This window comes from Hermetia illucens, chromosome 1, assembly GCF_905115235.1.
Source record: "Hermetia illucens chromosome 1, iHerIll2.2.curated.20191125, whole genome shotgun sequence".
Lineage (NCBI taxonomy): Eukaryota > Metazoa > Arthropoda > Insecta > Diptera > Stratiomyidae > Hermetia > Hermetia illucens.
Genome location: NC_051849.1, coordinates 183,409,900 through 183,428,823, shown reverse-complemented (window position 1 = coordinate 183,428,823; position 18,924 = coordinate 183,409,900). Strand labels below are relative to the sequence as shown.

The following is an 18,924-nucleotide window of genomic DNA, read 5'->3' as shown; positions in this document are numbered from 1 at the left end:
GTTAGCGTCCTGGCCATGCCCATGTTCTTTATCCTTTTTATATCCAAGCTGCTGATTTTTATGTTGTGACCTGTGTTTAGTATATGCTCCTTGATTATTGATTTGTCTTCTATGATGCATTCTCCGATGAGTTTGGAACCTCTGCATTCTGTTATCCCAGTAATTTTGCAGAGTGGGCATCTAATCGTCGCTATGCAGTTCCATACCATTACTCTTGCTAACTTATCTTTTGGGCAGACGAAAAATTTTGTTCTGTAGGCATTTGGGACATAGGAACTTACTTTCATGCCTTTGTTTCTTTTCTTTATGATCTTTTTGATGGTGTCACTTCTTTTATCTATGTATGGCAGACAAGCCCACGCTTTTTGCTGTGTGCTCATGTCCTGTCTAACTTTTTCTCTCTTCATTTTTCTTTTTAGTATATCCTCTTCTTTTATTTCTTGTGGGTTGTGTTCGTTGATGATGTTCCAGATCAACCTTCTTTCCATTTTTGTTGGTATTCTGTCTTCTGTGTTCTTGACGACGTCTGTTACCATTTCATAATATACTTCTTGTTTTTCTTCTTTGACAATGTCTTCGATCGCCTTATTCATCAGTCTTTGGATGTGTTTAACCGGGTAGTTGTTATTTCTGAGGATCCTATTGAGTTTTTGTAGTGTGTTTTTGTGCTTTGATGTATTCTTTTATTATTTCATTTTTCATTTTATTTGGATGGTCCGAATTATAGTGTAGCATCCTGTCTGATGCAATATCTTTCTTATACCAGTTTCTGATTATTTCTTGCTCCGGTGTTCTTGTGAGCGTCACCTCTAGGTAGTCTATGGATCTATACTCATCTTCAAATTCTATTGTAAATTTTATTTGCCCTAGGTCACCATGTTCATTTCTGTCCATTTGGGCTTTCTTTTCCAGGATGTCTTTGGCTTGTATGATGGCTTCTCTCTTGCCAATGATGAGGATGTCATCTACATATTTATAAGTATATAGCAAAGACTCCTCTCTTCTTTATGTCTTCTTCACATTTATTAATGAGTTGATCCATGTAGATGTCTGCCATGATGGGTGCCAGTGGGCTTCCCATGGCTAGCCCCCCTATCTGTCTGTACGTGATTCCTTGTGCTTTGAAGAGATTCAATTCTGTCATCGTGAATGTTAATATATTCCTGATTTCTTCTCCTTCTAGATGCCATTTGTTCTGTATATCCTATCCGAAAACGCTCATTATATGCTGTATGGTCGATTTGACAGGGATGTTAGTAAACATGTCTGTTACATCCAATGAGGCCAGGGTGTTTTCCTCTTCCTCATCCTCCTCCTCTATGGTTTCGTCATATCCTAGTTTAATCTTTTGTAACCTTTGGATTAAGTCCTCTGTGTTTTAAACGTTTACCACTTTGCATTTATATGCTTTTAGTATTGTTGCTAGCATTTCCGCAATGGGTCCCCCTACGGAATTCCTTGTGTCTACTATTGGGCGTATGGGTTTGTCCTGCGTGTGAATTTTGACGGTGTCGTACATTCTTGGTATTTCTAATCCGCTTTTTTCTGTAACTCTGTTCATCAATTTTTTGAGGTTTGTTGTATTCTGTATGTCCTCCTTGAGCTGATTAATTCTTGTATTGATGTTTTCTATCGCTGTACTTTCTACCTTTCCCGTGTCATTCATGTTGTTCTTTCTCTTGATCAGGTCTTTCAATTCTACCAGCTTTGCTTGCCGAGATTTTAGTGCTTTAATGTTTTCTTTTATTATTCTGCGTATTTTGGCATTTAGCCTATTTCCAATGTATTTTTCATTAACGACTTCAAAGATCTTTTTTTCTTCTACTCCTTTGTTCACGAACTGCTTGACCTTCTGTTCATAATCCTCTTTGTTAATAGCTACTGTAACCTTGCCCTTGTCTGATTCCATTATATGTATTTCTGGATTGTTAGTCACAAATTCTGAAGTGGTCCTCATCGCCTTATACCATCTTTCTGCCTTTTTTGTCTTGATCTTTGTGGAATTTGTCTGTTTTAAATATCCTTGGAGTTCTCGGATACTATCTTTGATGTTCATTATTTCTACTTCGTCTGCCCATTCTCCCTGTTTGCTGTGTATTACCGCACTTATTATATTATCGTAAGTTCCCTCTTCCCATTTGCTTTCACCTTTTCCGAATTTGGGCCCGTAACTGAGGATGGCTTTCACTTGTTCCGGTATTTCCGTATCCATTAAGTTAACAAATTTGTTTGGGATGTCCATTAGTCTAAACTTCCTATCTTTCCTTCTTTGTCTTAACCCTCTTCTACTACTTTCCCCTTTGTTGATTACCTTACTTGTTCTCATCATTCTTACCTTCCAATAATGTACCTTTAGTCCTATATATTGTAATGGTATGAGTGGAAATAGGAGATCAGGTCGATCATCCTGAGTGGCCGATAACGACCTAGAGGGCAGAGCTATCCCTAAAATCTAAACAAATTGGCTAAATTGACCGTGAAGGTCCGTCCACAAAGATTGAAGCTCTATCAAAGTGCTCGGTCGACACGTTCTTGCTCGCATCTGTGCTAACCAGGCTCGGGAAAGTTGGGGGGGTCCTTTGAGCGCTTTGATCTCTCACGCTTCATTACTAAAAACCAACGTGTCTATTCCGATGCGTGGGTCCGCACCGGATTTTAAATTCGACTTTACAATGAATTTCGCGACGGCCTATCGATGGACAAACAGAACGCGAGCAAACGTTGGAAATTAAAAGAGGAAAGAGAAAAAAAAAACCGGCTCGACCGCGCGAGTTATAAAATATGAAACAAATTTCTTGTTTTATTTTATTTTTATTGATTTTAAAAAAATTATATCTGCTCTTAAATTTTATTTTAGCTCTTTTCTATTTGGAAGCAGAAATACGAATGAATCAATTCTTAACTTAAATTTCTATCTCAATTTCTCCTAAACAAAGGATTAAAAGCTTAATTGATTTTGAGTGTTTGTTTAATTCTTATTCTGATTTTTCTAATGGATTTTTAATGTGTTTATAAGATCGCTTCATCATATTTCTTTATTCGATCTTATAAAAGGAATTTGGTTTAAACTCATTACATAAAGATATTGTTGGGTAGATTTTATTTACGTTTGAGTCAAGAGGCGACTCTAATGAATTTGTTTCATTAATTACATTATTAGGTGGGGAAACTCTAATGTGTTTATGTCGTTATTAGGTTGGGTTGGATATCTAACTCGCGCGTGGAGCCGTAAGTCTCCGGACCCGAGTGTCGCGATCAAGGAGGGGAAGATCCACGACGGATCACCGTCTCAATTACTGTCTCTTCCGCCTCAGATCTTGTATGAGGCGCGGCCTCAGAGGTTCCCACCCTTCCTCGATTCCAAACAACAACAGCTCCTTCTTTCCTCCTGTCCTCAACAAAGAACCGAGCACCACTCCCCGCGTTCTTTGTTCGTGCACCGCTTCTATTCCCGCTACATAGCCTTTCTCACTCCCTAGGCAATGTTGCGGCAACATGCGCATGCACCTGCGGATGCGGCAAATCATTCGCCTCTTGTCAAGATCAATTCGCCCGAATGCATTCAATAATGTGCAATCTGCGGCGAACATTAAGGCAATTGCACACTATTAAATGCATTGTTTAAGCAAATTAATTAAGAAAGAGCCGAATGAGAATGCTTAAGTTGAAGAGCCGCTTATACACGACATCTCCGACCTGAAATTCACGAGCTTGGGATCGCAATTTGTAACCCCTTTCCTGTGTCTCTCTTGCCTGGAGGATTCGCCCCTGAACCTCTGCTCTCAGAATAGCAAGTTTATCCTGAGAACCGATCTCCAAGGTTCCATCAGGCAAGGCGTTCAGGCGTCGTAAAAGGGCGTAGGTATTCTCATGGGTGACCATGCTTTGCCCAAAAACGACGTGATAGGGTGATGTTCCTATCGAGACATGTTTCGCTGAACGTAAGGCACAGTTGATGGATGACAACTTGTTATCCCAATCTCTTTGATCAGGACCGATATAAGCGCGTATAGCAGCCAACAGTGAGCGATTTACTCGCTCCGAGGCGTTTGCCTGCGGGGAGTATCAAGCAGTGTAAATGTGTTGAATGCCATACTGGTTCAGAAGATCGTTGAAAACCACGGATTTGAACTGTACCCCGTTATCAGACGTGATCGACTCAGGGATTCCAAACACATGAAAGATTCTCTTCTCCAAGTATTCAGTCAGCACGTTTGCGGTAAACCGTTTAATCGGTTCCACAAACGAAAACTTTGAGAGAGAATCGAGAACGACTATTGCTCCGATATTTCCGGCGCGAAATTTGGGGTATGGGCCGATCAAATCGATATACAAACGTTGAAATACCCGATCGGAGATGAGCGCTTTTCCCATTAGTGGTTGGAGCGTTTGGTTGGGAGCTTTTAATGTCTTGCACGTTTCACAATTGCGGATATAGTCCTTGACCTGAGAAACCATTTTAGGCCAATAAAACCACAACCGCAGTCTACCCAAGGTTTTACCAACCCCCCCATGTGAACTCAAAGGATGATCATGGGCACGGGTGATCACCTCCATCGTCAGCTCCTCCGGAATCCAAAGCTTCCAAGCCTGTTGTTCCTGCATCTCATCTCCTGACGCATGATTGGTTCGTTTGTATACCAATCCATCGCACACCTGCAGATCAGGGAGTTTGTTGGAATTCTCCCTAATACGCTCTATTAGTTGCAAATAGTTCGCAGACCGAAAATGTGGTGAATTAAAATCCACGTCTGCGTTGTTCCCACCTCTCTCCAAAGCATCCACCTCCGCTGGTGAATACATGCGAGATAGAGTCCGGGACCAGATGTTGTGATCCCTTTCTGTGTTTAATGATGAACGAGAATCCTTGAAGCTTCAATGCCCATAAGGCCAGTCTGCCGTGAAGGTCGGACTGGTTCATCAGTCATTTGAGCGAAGCGTGGTCAGTCACCACTTCGAATGTGGTGCCTTCAACATACGCTCAGAATTTGCGCACTGCCTCCACCGCTGCCAGACATTCCTGCTCAGTGACAGTGTAGTTTCGCTGAGGCTGTGTAAGCTTCTTCGACATATACGCTATAGGAACTTCATGTCCCTCCTCTGTCTTCTGCATCAGCACCGCTCCTATACCATGTTGACTTGCGTCACAATGTATGGCGAAAGGCTTGGAGAAGTCGGGGCTGTGCAGAACTGGAGCCGAGGAGAGACTCGTTTTCAGAACGTCGAAGGCCGAGATAGCTTCCTCAGACCAGCAAAACTGACGCTTCTTCTGAAGCATGTCTGTCAACGGTGCAGTCAGCGAAGCGTAATTTGGCACAAATCGCTGATACCACCCACACATCCCAAGAAACCGCCGCAGTTGCCTGACGGTTTTCGGCCGCGGAAAATCTTTGATGGCGTGTACCTTGTCGGGATCGGTACAAATCGTCCCGTTACCGATTATGTGCCCCAAGTATCGAACTTCCTCCATGACAAACTTGCTCTTCCAGATGTTCAACGTCAAGCCAGCGCGTCTCATACATAGAGCCACTTCGCTTAAGAGCGGCAGGTGCTGGTCGAAGGTCTCTGTAATAAGCAGCAAGTCATCTAAATATACAAAGACTTAGTGCTGCGACATCGACAAAAAATATCGATATCATTAAATATCGATGTTTGAATTAGAATGTTTCGATGCCGATAAAAACATCGATTTTAGCAAACATCGATATTTCTTTCAATTTATCAATGCAAAGAAAGCAAGATCTAAATAAGGAAACAAATAACAATGTATCTCGAATAGAAAGAAAACCTTTATTTCATTTTTTTATTATAAAAGTATTGAAACGAAACCCGGGCACTATCGAAATCAATTATGACCCCAAAATGTTTTATCTACACTTTTGAGGAAAAGTAGCTTATGTAGTTTTTCTCCCAAGAGGCAGCTTCTCTTGCAGTTTGCAATATTTCCACTCGCTGAAAAAACGCGTTCAGACGGAACAGATGTTGCCATAACGCATAAATATTTTTTGACCATTTTCAGTAACGATGAGTCCTGTAGAAAGAAGATGAACCGAATAAAATGCATTTCACAGCTATTATTTGTTAGATTGTAAATATGCTGTATACACATATAAATTTTTTTTTAGCTATCTTACCTTGTGAACGATTTCAGTCCATACCTCGAACGGAGAGTCTTTAAGTCGTACTACAGGCTGTTTCAAATAAACTGAAAATTCGGCTGGTATCGAATTCGGTGTATCTAGTTCCTCGACTATTCTGGATTTTTTTTCGAGATTTCCAAGCTTCCTGAACCATTTTATGATGATCGTCCCATAAGCTGTATTCATTTTCTGGGATAATATTTAATTTCAGAAGCTACTGGTCTGATGTCAATATAAAAAGGAATTTACCTTTGGACCCAGAAGAATGAGAAGGTGCATCGCTATCGGATTCTGACTCGATTAATTCTTTTCTCAATTCATTTGATAGCTTCCGTATAACACTGCCTAATGCCGCTTTATCGTCGAAATGCAAATTTTTGAAGCGAGGATCTAATATTGTTGCTGTTGCAAAAAGCTGGTTGTGTTCAATGTTAAGAAATCGTTTATTCCATTCCGCAAAGATGTTATTCTTCAGGGATTTTGCTAGGTCCGTTGTGATTGAAGCTTCAGATATTTTTTTCTTAAAAGGCGTACGATCGGAATGATCATACTCGACGTAACGAATTTCTCACCACATGCTTCTTTAGTAGCAACTTCGATTGGCTTAAAAAGTAATACAAAATCCTGAAGGAATACTACATCCTTCGCTGTTATCATTGGTGGAGCTGTTGTATTAAAGTTTATAATACTGCTTACGATTTCCCGAAAACGTTCCACCATATAATACGTGGAATTCCATCTTGTGGAAACCGATTGAATTAAAGTCTTTTCAGTAGAATTGACAGTCCTCTTTCTAAGCTCATCGCTTCCAATTACACTGCTTCTAAACCAGCTGACTATAGTCTTCACTTGTTCCAGTAAACTTTTTAGCTGAGGGAGAGATTCAATGGACTTTTGAGCCAGAAGATTTAGTAGGTGGGCAAAGCAATAGGTGTGCCTTTTCTTGTCGAAAGCCAATTCTACAGCCTTAATCATATTACTCCCTCCATCAGTAACGACAGCAATAACGACATCATCTTTGATGTTCCACTTGGTGCATATTTCCTTCAGTTTTTGTGCTAAATTTTCTCCTGTGTGCCTTTCTTCTAATTCATAAACCCCTAGTGTGACACCCTGAAGTTTTAGGTCGTCAGTATCATTTGAAACATAATGGGCTGTTACTCCTAGAAAACTTCTTGTTTGATGTGTTTCTGTCCACACATCGGTTGTCAAGCAAATGTATTGTATACCTGACAATTTTTCTTTTAACATATTGGAAACAAATTCGTATTTCTTATCGAGTAATTCGTCGAAAGTCCTTCTCGATGGAATTTTATATAAGGGAGCAACTAATTTCATAAGATATTGGAAGCCCTCATTTTCGACGACCGATATTGGTTCGCTATCGCGACAAATCATAAACAGAATCCCATCAGTTATTTTGGAGTTTTTATTTCCTCCTTCTCGAAACGAACTGATGTTGGCGAAGCTTTGGTTTAGGGAACCATACTGCTTATAATTACTAACAGAAATACACGTGGACCCCGAGCTGGTACTGGCAATCGAAGGACTTGGGCTTAACGTGCTTGCTCTTGAGGAAGAAGCGGTTAGGGATGTGGAAGTCGAACTCGTGGATTTATTTCCAATTTCAATTGCTGCTTCACTTGGTGTTTCTAAACTTGAAGCTACTCGTGTGTTATTTTGATTTGAGCGATTAAAGTGTTCTTCGAAAATGTTTTTATGTTTTGTTTTTATATGGCATCTTAAATTGGTGGTATTTCCGCTTGTTTTTATATTATTTATGCAAACATTGCATTTTGCTATTTTGTCGTTTATTCTTACATAAAACTTCCACACTTCGCTTTTAGGCGCAAGAGCCATAATGAAGCTAAGAATGAATCTATAGGAATGCCTGCAAGAAAATTAAGAATCAAAATCATCACCAAGAGTACAGAATATTCCACATTAATTTAAAGTTACTTTCAAAGAAGCTATCCGAACAATAGAATATAATTGGAAATTGAACAAATTGGGTAAAAACTGGGTATAAATAACGTCCTTACTGGTTTCTCATACAAGGCTTTACGAAATTTTCCACTTACCGTGAGATTTTGCAACTGGCGCCGTTTGTCGAAAAGTCAATATGCAGGGCTAATTTGATTTTATTTCGGCTGAAAAATTCGAACCGGGATAGTTAATTTTTGGGCGACATTACAGCACAACAGAGTCTAAAACGCGATTTGATAGTTCAACTCTAACACAATCAACTCGAAGAAAAATGAAAAAGTGTCAATTTTAGCACTGATTTTCTACCGAATTTCACAGTTACAACTCTACAAGTGACTTCCTATTGTTTCAATAAAATCACCAGTAAGAATACATTTTAATTGCTCGACACAACAGTCGATTTTTCCCAAAATTTTTCGCATCGAAACTACAACACGACCGATATAATTAAAATGAATTCCCTACGACAGACAAACTTGAACTTAGACTTAACCCGACATCCGACGACGAATTAATAATAAAGAGAAGACGACACGATACACATGAAACACGATGAAGGCAAAAAAGAAGCACAACTTCAACTCACTATAACTATCCCTGTCACTCAAGTAGCAACCGTATCATAGAAAAGCAACAGCAAGCGCGTGCCGTACTTGGCTGCCGAACTCCGATCGTTGTTCTTACTTTGTCGTTGATGGACGGACGACGTCGTGTTGTACATGGACATGTGAGGGCAAGCCGCAAGCGCACACAAACTCAACTTATTATAATTGAATATTGCCAGGAGTATTGAGTTAAAAAATCGAACCAAAAATATCGATACGTGATAAACATCTGAATCAAAAAATCGATGTAAAAAACATCGATATTGATGTCGCAGCACTACCGTAAGGCTGGTGTAGCAGTCTTTAATATTAAAGTGAAATGGGATCTATTCTTTTGTGATATCTAGTTTTCCATATTACTACCAGATATTCATATTGTTGAGTGTAATAGCACCGTAGGTGACTGAGACTACTCATATGGGAGTAGCTGGCCTTCTCATTCGGATATAGTATGAGAGTCCAATATGGAGGCGCAGCTACATTTCACTGAAGGCAGCCCGATGTCCTCCAACCTCTTACTTCAAGATCACAGAAGAGGAGAAAAAGTAGTGTGAAATGTGGTGAAGGAGTAGAATGACAGAGTAAAGTGAGAATGCTCCTTTTAGGCTTGGATGGGCGACAACTTGCATTCTACATTGCAAGCTGGCTTGACCCGCGACTATCCGCCTGTGACCATTGTTTGAGAAGTCTCCTGATAGAGCACAGATCGCACCCAATTCTAGCCAAGTATTTAACTTGGCGTGCTTATCCCTTGGGAGCGACGGAGTCCTGGCCCTTTTATATAGTTACTTCTTCTTCTTTTCTTTTTCTTCAGCCTTTGTCCCGTTCACAAGCGGGGTCGGCTCGTCGTGATCGGCTTCGCCATTTGGCTCTATCAAATGCCTGATCTGGGTGCAATCTCGAGGCTTTCAAATCCCCATCCAGCGTATCAAGCCACCGTTGCTTAGGTCTGCCTTTTGGTCGTTTACCATCGACTTCGATGTTCAGACCAATCTTTGCAAGTGAATTCTCGTTTGCACGAATTGCGTGACCATACCATCGAAGACGCCTCTCTCGCAACTTTTCCACGATCGGTGCAACCCCATAACGATCGCGGATATCCTCGTTTCGGATGTGATCTAAACGTGTGACGCCACTAGTCCAACGTAGCATCTTCGTCTCCATTACCGCGAGACGCCGTTCATTGTCTTTTATGGTCGGCCAACACTCAGAACCATAGAGAGCGACTGGACGGACAACATTGCGGTAAATTTTAGATTTGAGACGTTCGTTGATACGTCGATCACAAAGGACACCAGTTGTGGAACGCCACTTCATCCAGGTTGCGTTAATGCGTGAAGCAATTTCATAACGCAGCTCTCCATTGGCTGATAGCGTTGACCCGAGGTATTTAAATCGCTCAGATCTGGGCAGATCACTGCCGCTGACAGTGATTGTGCCTGTTTCATGGGGATCGGTCGTCAAAAATTCAGTTTTGTTTAAATTCAATCTGAGACCGTGTTGCATGAGGCGATCATTCCATTTTTGAACAAGTTGCTCGAGATCATTTTTGCTATCAGATGCTAGGAAAACATCATCTGCATAAAGCAGTGTGTAGGGCGCTGGACGTTGGATATCCCGTGTGACGGTGTCCATAACAAGGACAAAGAGGAGTGGTGAGAGGGCACTTCCTTGATGAACTCCAACAGAGACACGAAGCGGTTTTGATACACCCGCCATACTTCGAACTTTACTTTTCGGATCGTGGTAGAGCAATTGAACCCAGCGCACGAGTTCTTCTGGCACGAAGTGTTGTCGTAAAGCATACCAGATGAGTTCGTGTGGTACACGGTCAAACGCTTTCTCTAGATCCAGAAAGGCAATGTAAAGAGGGCGATGCTTCTCACGGTGTTTCTCCATGAGTAACCGCGCAGCGTGTATTGCGTCAGTAGTTCCGCAGTTCTTGACAAATCCAGCTTGATTCACGGTTATTTCAACGATTTCGCGAATACGGTTGTCAAGAATGCGTTCAAAAATCTTCATGGTATGGGAAAGTAACCGGATCGGACGGTAATTTGAACATTCTGCTGGACTACCTTTCTTTTTCCATATTGGAACAGTGGTACTTTCTTGCCAGTCAGATGGTGTTCTTCCTTCCTGAATAACCCGGTTAAAGAATTCACTCAGCCACGGTGTTGGGTCCCAGCTCTTTGCTTTCCAGAGCTCAGATGCGATGTCGTCAGGTCCTGTTGCTTTCCCCGATTTCATTTGTTTTATTGCCTCCTCGACTTCAGTTGCGCTGACTGGTGGAACTGCTCCAAATGTCGGCAATGATTGTGGAAGTGGAGGATGAGCAAATTCTTCAGTTGAAATCTGCTCGAAGTATTCTCGCCATCTATCCGTCGCGGCTCGACGATCAGTAAGCAAAGTACCGTTCTTGTCATTAACACAACAGAAGTGTTCGATATCCTGTGTGCGTTTATCACGGCTTTTAGCAAGTCGGTACAGATCTCTCTCGCCATCCCGAGTGTCCAGTTTATCGTAAAGATTTTTGAAATGGTTCGCTCGGGTGACAGCGACCGCTTTCTTTGCTTCCCGGTTGGCATTCTTATAAATTTGCCAATTAGCAGGCGTTTTATCGTCGAGAAATTTGTGGTAGAGGCGTTTCTTTTCACGGACCTTCATTTCAACATCATCATTCCAAAGCCAAGTATCTCGGTTGATGTACCGCTTACCCGGCTTGGTGACCCCGAGGGTTGCAGAGGCCGCTTTGTGGATCGTGTCTTTCATTTGGTTCCATGATTCTTCCACATTCGTAATGGTTGGCAATCGCATGAGTGAGACCGCTTCTTCGTTCTTCTCACCAAATCGCCACCATTTAATGCGCGGCGGGCCAGTGCGTTCCTCACGCCGTTTTATCGGTGGCTTAATTCGCAGGACAGCAATCAACGGCCGATGTTGAGGTGCGATGGTCTCATAGGGAACGACTTTGCAATCAGTGACAGTGGTAAAATGTTGACGTCTTATGAGAATATAGTCGATTTGCGTTTTATTGTTCCCACTATAAAATGTGGGAAGATGAGACAATCGTTTGATGAACCATGTATTCATAAGTACAAGGTCATGGGTGTCCGCAAAATCGATTATACGCTCGCCACCTTCGTTGCGCGCTCCGAACCCCTTTCCCCCATGGCACCTGTTACCGTCTGCCTTTTCACCCACATGACCGTTAAGGTCGCCGGCAATGATTATGTAATCGTCAGCAGGCACGTGACAAGTCTTTTCATCGAGAAGTTGCCAGAAGGCATTTTTCTCGGCATCAGGTCGGCCTGTCTGTGGTGCATACGCGGTGAAGAAGTGAATAGTGCGATCAGCTGATATAATGGTGAGCTTCATCAGCCGATCATCAAATCGTTCGACTTCTTTAATGGCATCACGGAAACCCTCTGAGATGGCAATGCCCACACCATATTGAGTGTGTGGGTTACCAAAATAGAGAAGTTTGTAGCCATTTTTACCGCGTTCGCGTTCAATGTCGCAGCTTTTGGAACCAGACCATCGGGTTTCTTGCAGTGCGCAGATGTCAATGCACCTTTTCCGAAGGGCTCTTGCGAGTTCCTCGGTCTTTCCAGTTAGGGTACCAACATTTAGCGTGCAGACACGTATTTGTTTTGTTCGTTGTGTGCGGACTAACTTGCTTACGTCCTGACGCCGTCCATGCGTCAAGAACCCTTGCCCATTTCTCGACAGGACCGGGGCCCGTCCTGCCGCGTCGACTGAGGTGGACGCCCTAGCATTTCTCCGAGGCCTGTGACTTAATCCGATCATCATGTTTGTAACGACATTCTATGCATTTTCTTGGTCGACCTGTCGCGGGGCCTGTCACCAAGAGAGATCAGGTAGGATTTAGCATAGTGGAATAACTCCAACTAAACTCTATTTATCTCTTTCCCTGATCTCAGCATTTTATTTTTGTTTTACTGAGGATAGTATAGAGTACGTTGCCTCAAACCCTCCTCCTTTACCTGGGCTTGGGACCAGCATACTATGTTAATAGCATGGCGGAGTTCCTTTTATATAGTTACTGCTCCGGCGAATACTGCTGTGGAGATAATTAATTGTAGAGACAAAGTTTCTTTCTTACCAATGAATGAATATTTAACTTTAATTACATCTACGCTTAGTTCAACGAACAACTCTGCAACAGTACTCCAAACAACTTTCAATAAATAGACTTCTCCGTTAAAAATGCTTCAATTCGATGAAAAAGACTCCACCGTCAATAATACTTCTTATCCGATAAAAAACACGACTCCCAATCATTTCCGCCTCGCTGCAGTTTAAATACGCCAAGTCCGAAAAAATCAAAAATTTGACTGACGGTTTCGTCCAGGGCAGAGGCAACTCATCAGACGCTGCCTCACCTCTGCCCTGGGAGCAGCGTGACCGAAGGTGCCAACAGGTGGAAAGACGCTCCCTTTCATAATCGCAAAAACATGACAAGGTTGCGAGTTATATTGGACTTAAAACGCCAGTCGTTGTAGTCTAAGCTAGACTAAAGCTAGGTTGTCATTTTTGATTTTTTCGATTCTTAATGCTTGGGGTGCTACGCTCCAAACTAGGGATCCATGGACTAAAAAACGAGGGAGTAAGTTGCTCCTCATTTAGTCCGGTCCACCATCAAGTGGATGGGGACTTAGGATCCCGCAGATCCTAAACAACGCCAAGTCCATTCGCAGCAACCCGGAACTCAGCTTTGTTTGTAAGGTCCGGCCAAATAAAGAACTGTATACACAACAGTCAACCGTTGGGCGATGTCGTCAGAATATTCCCATATGCTATGGTGCTGGTGACGACATCGCTCAGTAGCAAGCCGGAACACGGAATCGCTTGCATGTTGCACATTAGCACATGTGCATATTGTGCATTAGCACATGGACAAGGTTGCTGTTGTTTGTTGTGATACTTGATCAGTCAGCAACGCATGCTGACCTTGCAGCAATCACTGCCGATGATTGCTGACGCTGTTGATGCGGACTTATGCGATCGATTGCTTGTGGGAAATCGCTCAAACAACCATTCTCTTATTAAGTATTCTCGTTCTGAGATATCCACGAAATTCCAACAGCTGTTACTCTATTACATGGTCCCGCTCCTATCGGTACCGGGTCCTTGTCGTCAAGCAAGCACTTTTCTGTTGTGTTCTAGCTACAAGCTCATCCTATCATTTGTTGCTCACTTTGTGCTCATCACTATCTGCCGTAAGGCTGGTGTAGTAATCTTTAATGCGTATCTGGTTTTCCATATTACTACCAGATGTGCATATAGGTGGCTGAGACTAACTACTCGTATGGAAGCAGCTACCCCTCTCATTTGGATATATGTAGTATGAGCGTCCAATATGGAGGTGCAGCTACATTTCACTTAAGGCAGCTCCATCTCCTCCGACCTCTTACTTCAAGATCAAAACAGAGGTAAGAGAGAAGAAAAGGAGTATAGTGAGAGTATGAAATGAGAATGCTACTGATGGAGCAAGACCTTCCCTGATGTACTTTGTACTCCAAAGTGCAGGGAGGGCAGGTCGTTCCAAGACGGCATCCTTGTATTCGTCAGATGACAAATACCAATCTATCAGATCAGAAACAAAGGTGAGAAGAAAAGTAGTAGTATGAAAATGAAATGAGAATGCTCCCGCTTGAGCAAGACTCTCCTTATGTGCTTTATACTTTAAAGCCAGTGAGGGGCTGGTCGCTCCAAATGGGCATCCTTGTATTCGTCGGATCAGCCAGTACCTACCTCCGGCAAACCTTTGGCTGGGTGACGAATACCGATCTCTCAGCGAGACAGTCATGGGGAACTCTGAGTTGCCATTTGAGTGTGGTTCAGCTCACCACAGGTCGAAAACAATGCAGGCTGCAAACCAGTATACCTATGCAGCCTGAGGACATCCCTAAATTGCTTGGGATGTGTATTCTGTGAGTTAGCCTAAAAAATATTCTAATATACCTAACCTGAATTCTTATTTTGGGATAAAACTACTGGCTTGTGACATAATCCATATGTCCCGCCCTTGAACTACTCTATACTATAATATTTATCCTAATGCTAACATTTTTGGAGGAAGTGTGTTTGGTAAATGTCGGTCAGCGCATCATTGGGAACAGGGGAGATGCTTGGGGACCTCTGAAGACTTCACTCCTAAGTTGGGGTATGGAGAACCTATTGGGGTCGCTTGTATACGTATTTCGTCCATTCCCAATGGACTCATCAGTAGGCTTTTCTCAATGTAAAACTAGAGACAGTATTTCCTATATATGAATATCTACATCTAACATTCTTATCACTCCGCCCTACCTGATTGCGCACTAACCTGTTCAATTTTGTGACGTAAGGTACCTACAATTATGTTGGTTTCCCTCAATGCAAAAGGGGAAACTTGTAAAACCAAACATATATGTTGGCTCCCCAAAATGGGAGCTTATGGTCAGTCATGTTAACATGAAGGATATATCTCAACTCTTTTAAGGTACGAAGTAGGCGTTTAACAGTTGTTTCAAAATTTTATTAGATGGTTGCGAATATTTACAATATAAAAACTTATTAGGTTTAGTAATATAATAATAATGTAGTCTTTTTAGTTCGTTTAGTCGTTTTATTTGATTGGCTCGAAATTCCCGAGAATAAGACTTTAACTTTGTCTAGGTGTGTTCACCGCCGCGGTTGGAGACAGAAGAGACCGACTTATTTCCATGCGGTCCTTACTGTCCCAACCAACGGCATTTTCTCACCGCTAATTCTCCACTCCCTTGGTGAGTTCTAAAATGAGTGAGTGGAGAGTTCCGCGCCATCTACCCGTCCGCAATAAATTTCGAATGCTGCAGATAATGCCGCGCCACATCACTCCGCCCCCAGACGAAACCTAGGGGATTTCGGCGACGGATCCCGGAACTCCGTTCCCCGTTAATCCACAAAACGGACACGACGCTGCTTCGGGGCGCACCGTTGCAATTGCCTAGTGACCATTTATTAGGGCGCGGCGCGGTAATGCTTCACAACGGTTGTTTGCGTAGGGGGCGAAGACATTCTTGGACAAGTTAATTATATGAAATAGCCGAAATTTTCGACAATTTTACATTTTTCATATATAGCCGACACTGTGCCATATTTACACGTTTTTATTGCAATTCCAATTGCATTAGCAAGAAGAATTTCATTGATTCTGCTGATACTTAGTGTAGTAAGAAGTGTCGGCGGCCATTTTGTGTGTGTGTATGATGTGTAATAGTAAGTACGTTGGTTTTATCTTATGTAGATTGAAATGGTGACTAGTTGTGCACTTTATATATTGCGCACGCTGCTCTATACTTGATTTGATGATTGGAAATAATCAAATGTATTTCTTGCCGTTTTTCCGAAATATATGTGTGTGTTTGTTATCTTTCATTCCCGAAATTTACGTGTACAGTATGTATTAATGAATGATGATGATGACAACATTTCCCCTTACAGCTAGACTCTTTTGCACGTTTCCGTATGCTAGATTTTTGTGAAATATGTGTGTACATATTGGAAAAACTTATGGCATTCGTATGTACGTACAAGTATGCACTATTATAAGAGTGTGATGCAGACTATGATTGGAAGCGAATATATGTAGATGTTGATAGCTGTTCTATAGGAAATATATTTATTTCTACACATGTGGCGAGTATGTACATAAGTAATATTGTTGTATTTTCGTATTGCAGCATTTCTGTATTCGATATTCCCATTGCATATACGCGATTACAGATGGGATTCTGAAATTTCTAATCGGAAGTATATACATCATATCCTAGACATTTTCTTTATGTATTCCAACTGATCCTTGATGTTGATTTTAAATATGACGCCGACGAATGATCAATGGAAACAATTCAATTTTATACAGTAGCGCGATCAATTCTTATTGGGAACTCTTATGGGAATTTCATAATTGACAATTTCAAATTGCCGTATTTCTTTAATGATATTCATTTCGATATATAAGAATGATATGTCCGTATATAAGAAGATGGTAGCTGATCGTAGAAGATTATGTAGACACAATAGAATGGGAATTATTGTAGAGTCTTTTGTACTCTTCTTATATTGCAGATTTTCATGATGCTACAATACATAATGATGATGATGTAGATTATTTCTGATTGGCAAGACAAAACAAGACAATTTGCATATTAAGAAGGTTGCATACATGCCGTAATCAAACATTAATGATTAACTGTTGCCTGCTGCTGCTGTAGAAGTACTGTTATGGATGCATTCGCTTTACATGACACTTGATTGCATTTAAACCTTTCATATTGCATCCTCCTAGATTGTAAGACATTAATCCTGAATGCATTTCATTTCATATATTTGTTTTTCACATAAAAAAGAACTTTTTGGTGGTTTGGTCGGATCTTTCGGTGCTTTCACCTCGGGCGGCCTTCTTCCCTCCCATGTGAGCTTGTGATCAAGCTTCATAGTTGGTTTTGAATCCGTTTAGGATTATACCCAGTCCACCAGGGCTTCCAACTGTGTTCCGGCTACCGTCTGAATTTGCATGCTGCCGTGAAGGCTATGCTTTGGTCTCTATTGGGACCTATTGCTTGGCTGCTAGTTAATACAAAACAATGTTTTTTTTTATAGGTTTGGGGGCGACTTTTCCCAATCTATACTGGGCTTCGTTTCATGGCCGCACTCGCTGGTCAGTGAATTAGCTGAGGTTTTATGTGTTTTGATGAGAGGTTGCTGTATAAGCAAAGGGTTATTGATAATGGGAGGTTAGGAGCTTTTTATGAGCAAATTGCCATCTTTGGGTTATGCTGTATGGGGTTTTTTCTGTTCTATATATAATATATTTTGTTTGGAGTATGGACAAGTTTGAGATTAGATGAAAATAGTGTGTTATCAAGTCATGAGTGTCGATGGCGGGGGTAGAGGAGGGTGATCACGACTTGTGTATGGTTGCTCTGGTGTTTGTGGTAATCGAGAGGCAAATAATAATTTGCAATTTTTGCCGTGTAGGCTGTTGTTGGGGTAGGCTGGAGAAGGTTTTAAACCTTAATTTCCCAGTACAGCGTTCCTTTCCTAGCGGAATACTGTATACGCTTAACTAGTCCTTCAAGGACCTCATCAAGCGTTCCTAAAGAGGTGTGTGTCGCAATTTGCTGAAAAAATTATAGATAGAGCAATGATGGGAGAAGGCGAGGCATCGGGCCTAGTTTATTTTTTAGGGTAGTTTGCTATATTATCAGTATTTACAGTGACTCAAAGTCAAAATGATCCACCCGGTATAAAGCAGTTAAAATGTGTTGTACTGATTGAAAATAAGTAAATCATGAACTACTATAAATAAAAAAATGTTGCTTAAGAAGAACTCGTTTACTTTTAAGTTTGTAAAAAATAAAAAAATTATTTCATTTATAAATGTAATAACATAAGCCTAGTCAAAGTGAAAATGATCCATTAAAATAAAAAAGGCAAAAACAAAGTAAATTCAAAATTTTTTTTAGCTAATTAATATTTAGTATGAAGCCCTTTAGCCACCCTAACAGCTGACAGTCTTCTTGGCATTGACTCAACAAGTTTTTTTGTGAATTCTGATGGAATTTTTGCCCATTCCTCCAAAATAACCTGCTTTAAGTGATTTCGGCTAGATATTCTATGTTGCCTGATTCGATCGTCTAGAAAGTCCCACAAATGCTCGAGAACATTCAGATCTGGTGATTGTGGTGGAGTTTCGATAACCTTAGGACAATTGTAGAGCATCCATTCGCGAATGAGAAACGATTTGTGTTTGGGGTCGTTATCTTGGTAAAACTGGAAATTCCCTTCAAGACCCAAATTTCTGGCACTGGCACGTAAATTGTCCTTTAGAATTTGAAGGTACATAAATTTGTCCATATTGCCGTCTATGACATAAATATTCCCGACCGCATTGGCTGCCATGCAACCCCAAACCATTACTGAACCGCCCCCATGTTTTACGCTCGCTTGTAAATTTTTCAAATTTAACTCTTCATTCTTCTTTCTCCATACTCGAACTTTTCCGTCGGATCCAAAAACATTAAATTTGCTCTCATCTGCAAAGATAACGTTGTTCCAGAATTCTGGACCGTGTGAATAGTAACGATTTGCAAATTCTAGCCGGCGTTGCTTATTTTTTGGACTAATTAACGGCTTTATTCGAG

General features: G+C 41.4%; 1 protein-coding gene across 1 annotated transcript; it reads right to left on the bottom strand.

The window, feature by feature from the left end:
* Positions 1–5,845: 5,845 nt before the first annotated feature.
* Positions 5,846–18,697, bottom strand: LOC119646948 (zinc finger BED domain-containing protein 4-like). The gene is made up of 5 exons (XM_038047646.1): positions 18,405–18,697; positions 6,675–8,031; positions 6,390–6,555; positions 6,135–6,316; positions 5,846–6,031 (listed from the first exon to the last, which is right to left on the bottom strand). The coding sequence occupies exons 1-5, from the start codon at positions 18,695–18,697 to the stop codon at positions 5,846–5,848; spliced, it is 2,184 nt and encodes a 727-aa protein (XP_037903574.1).
* Positions 18,698–18,924: the final 227 nt, after the last annotated feature.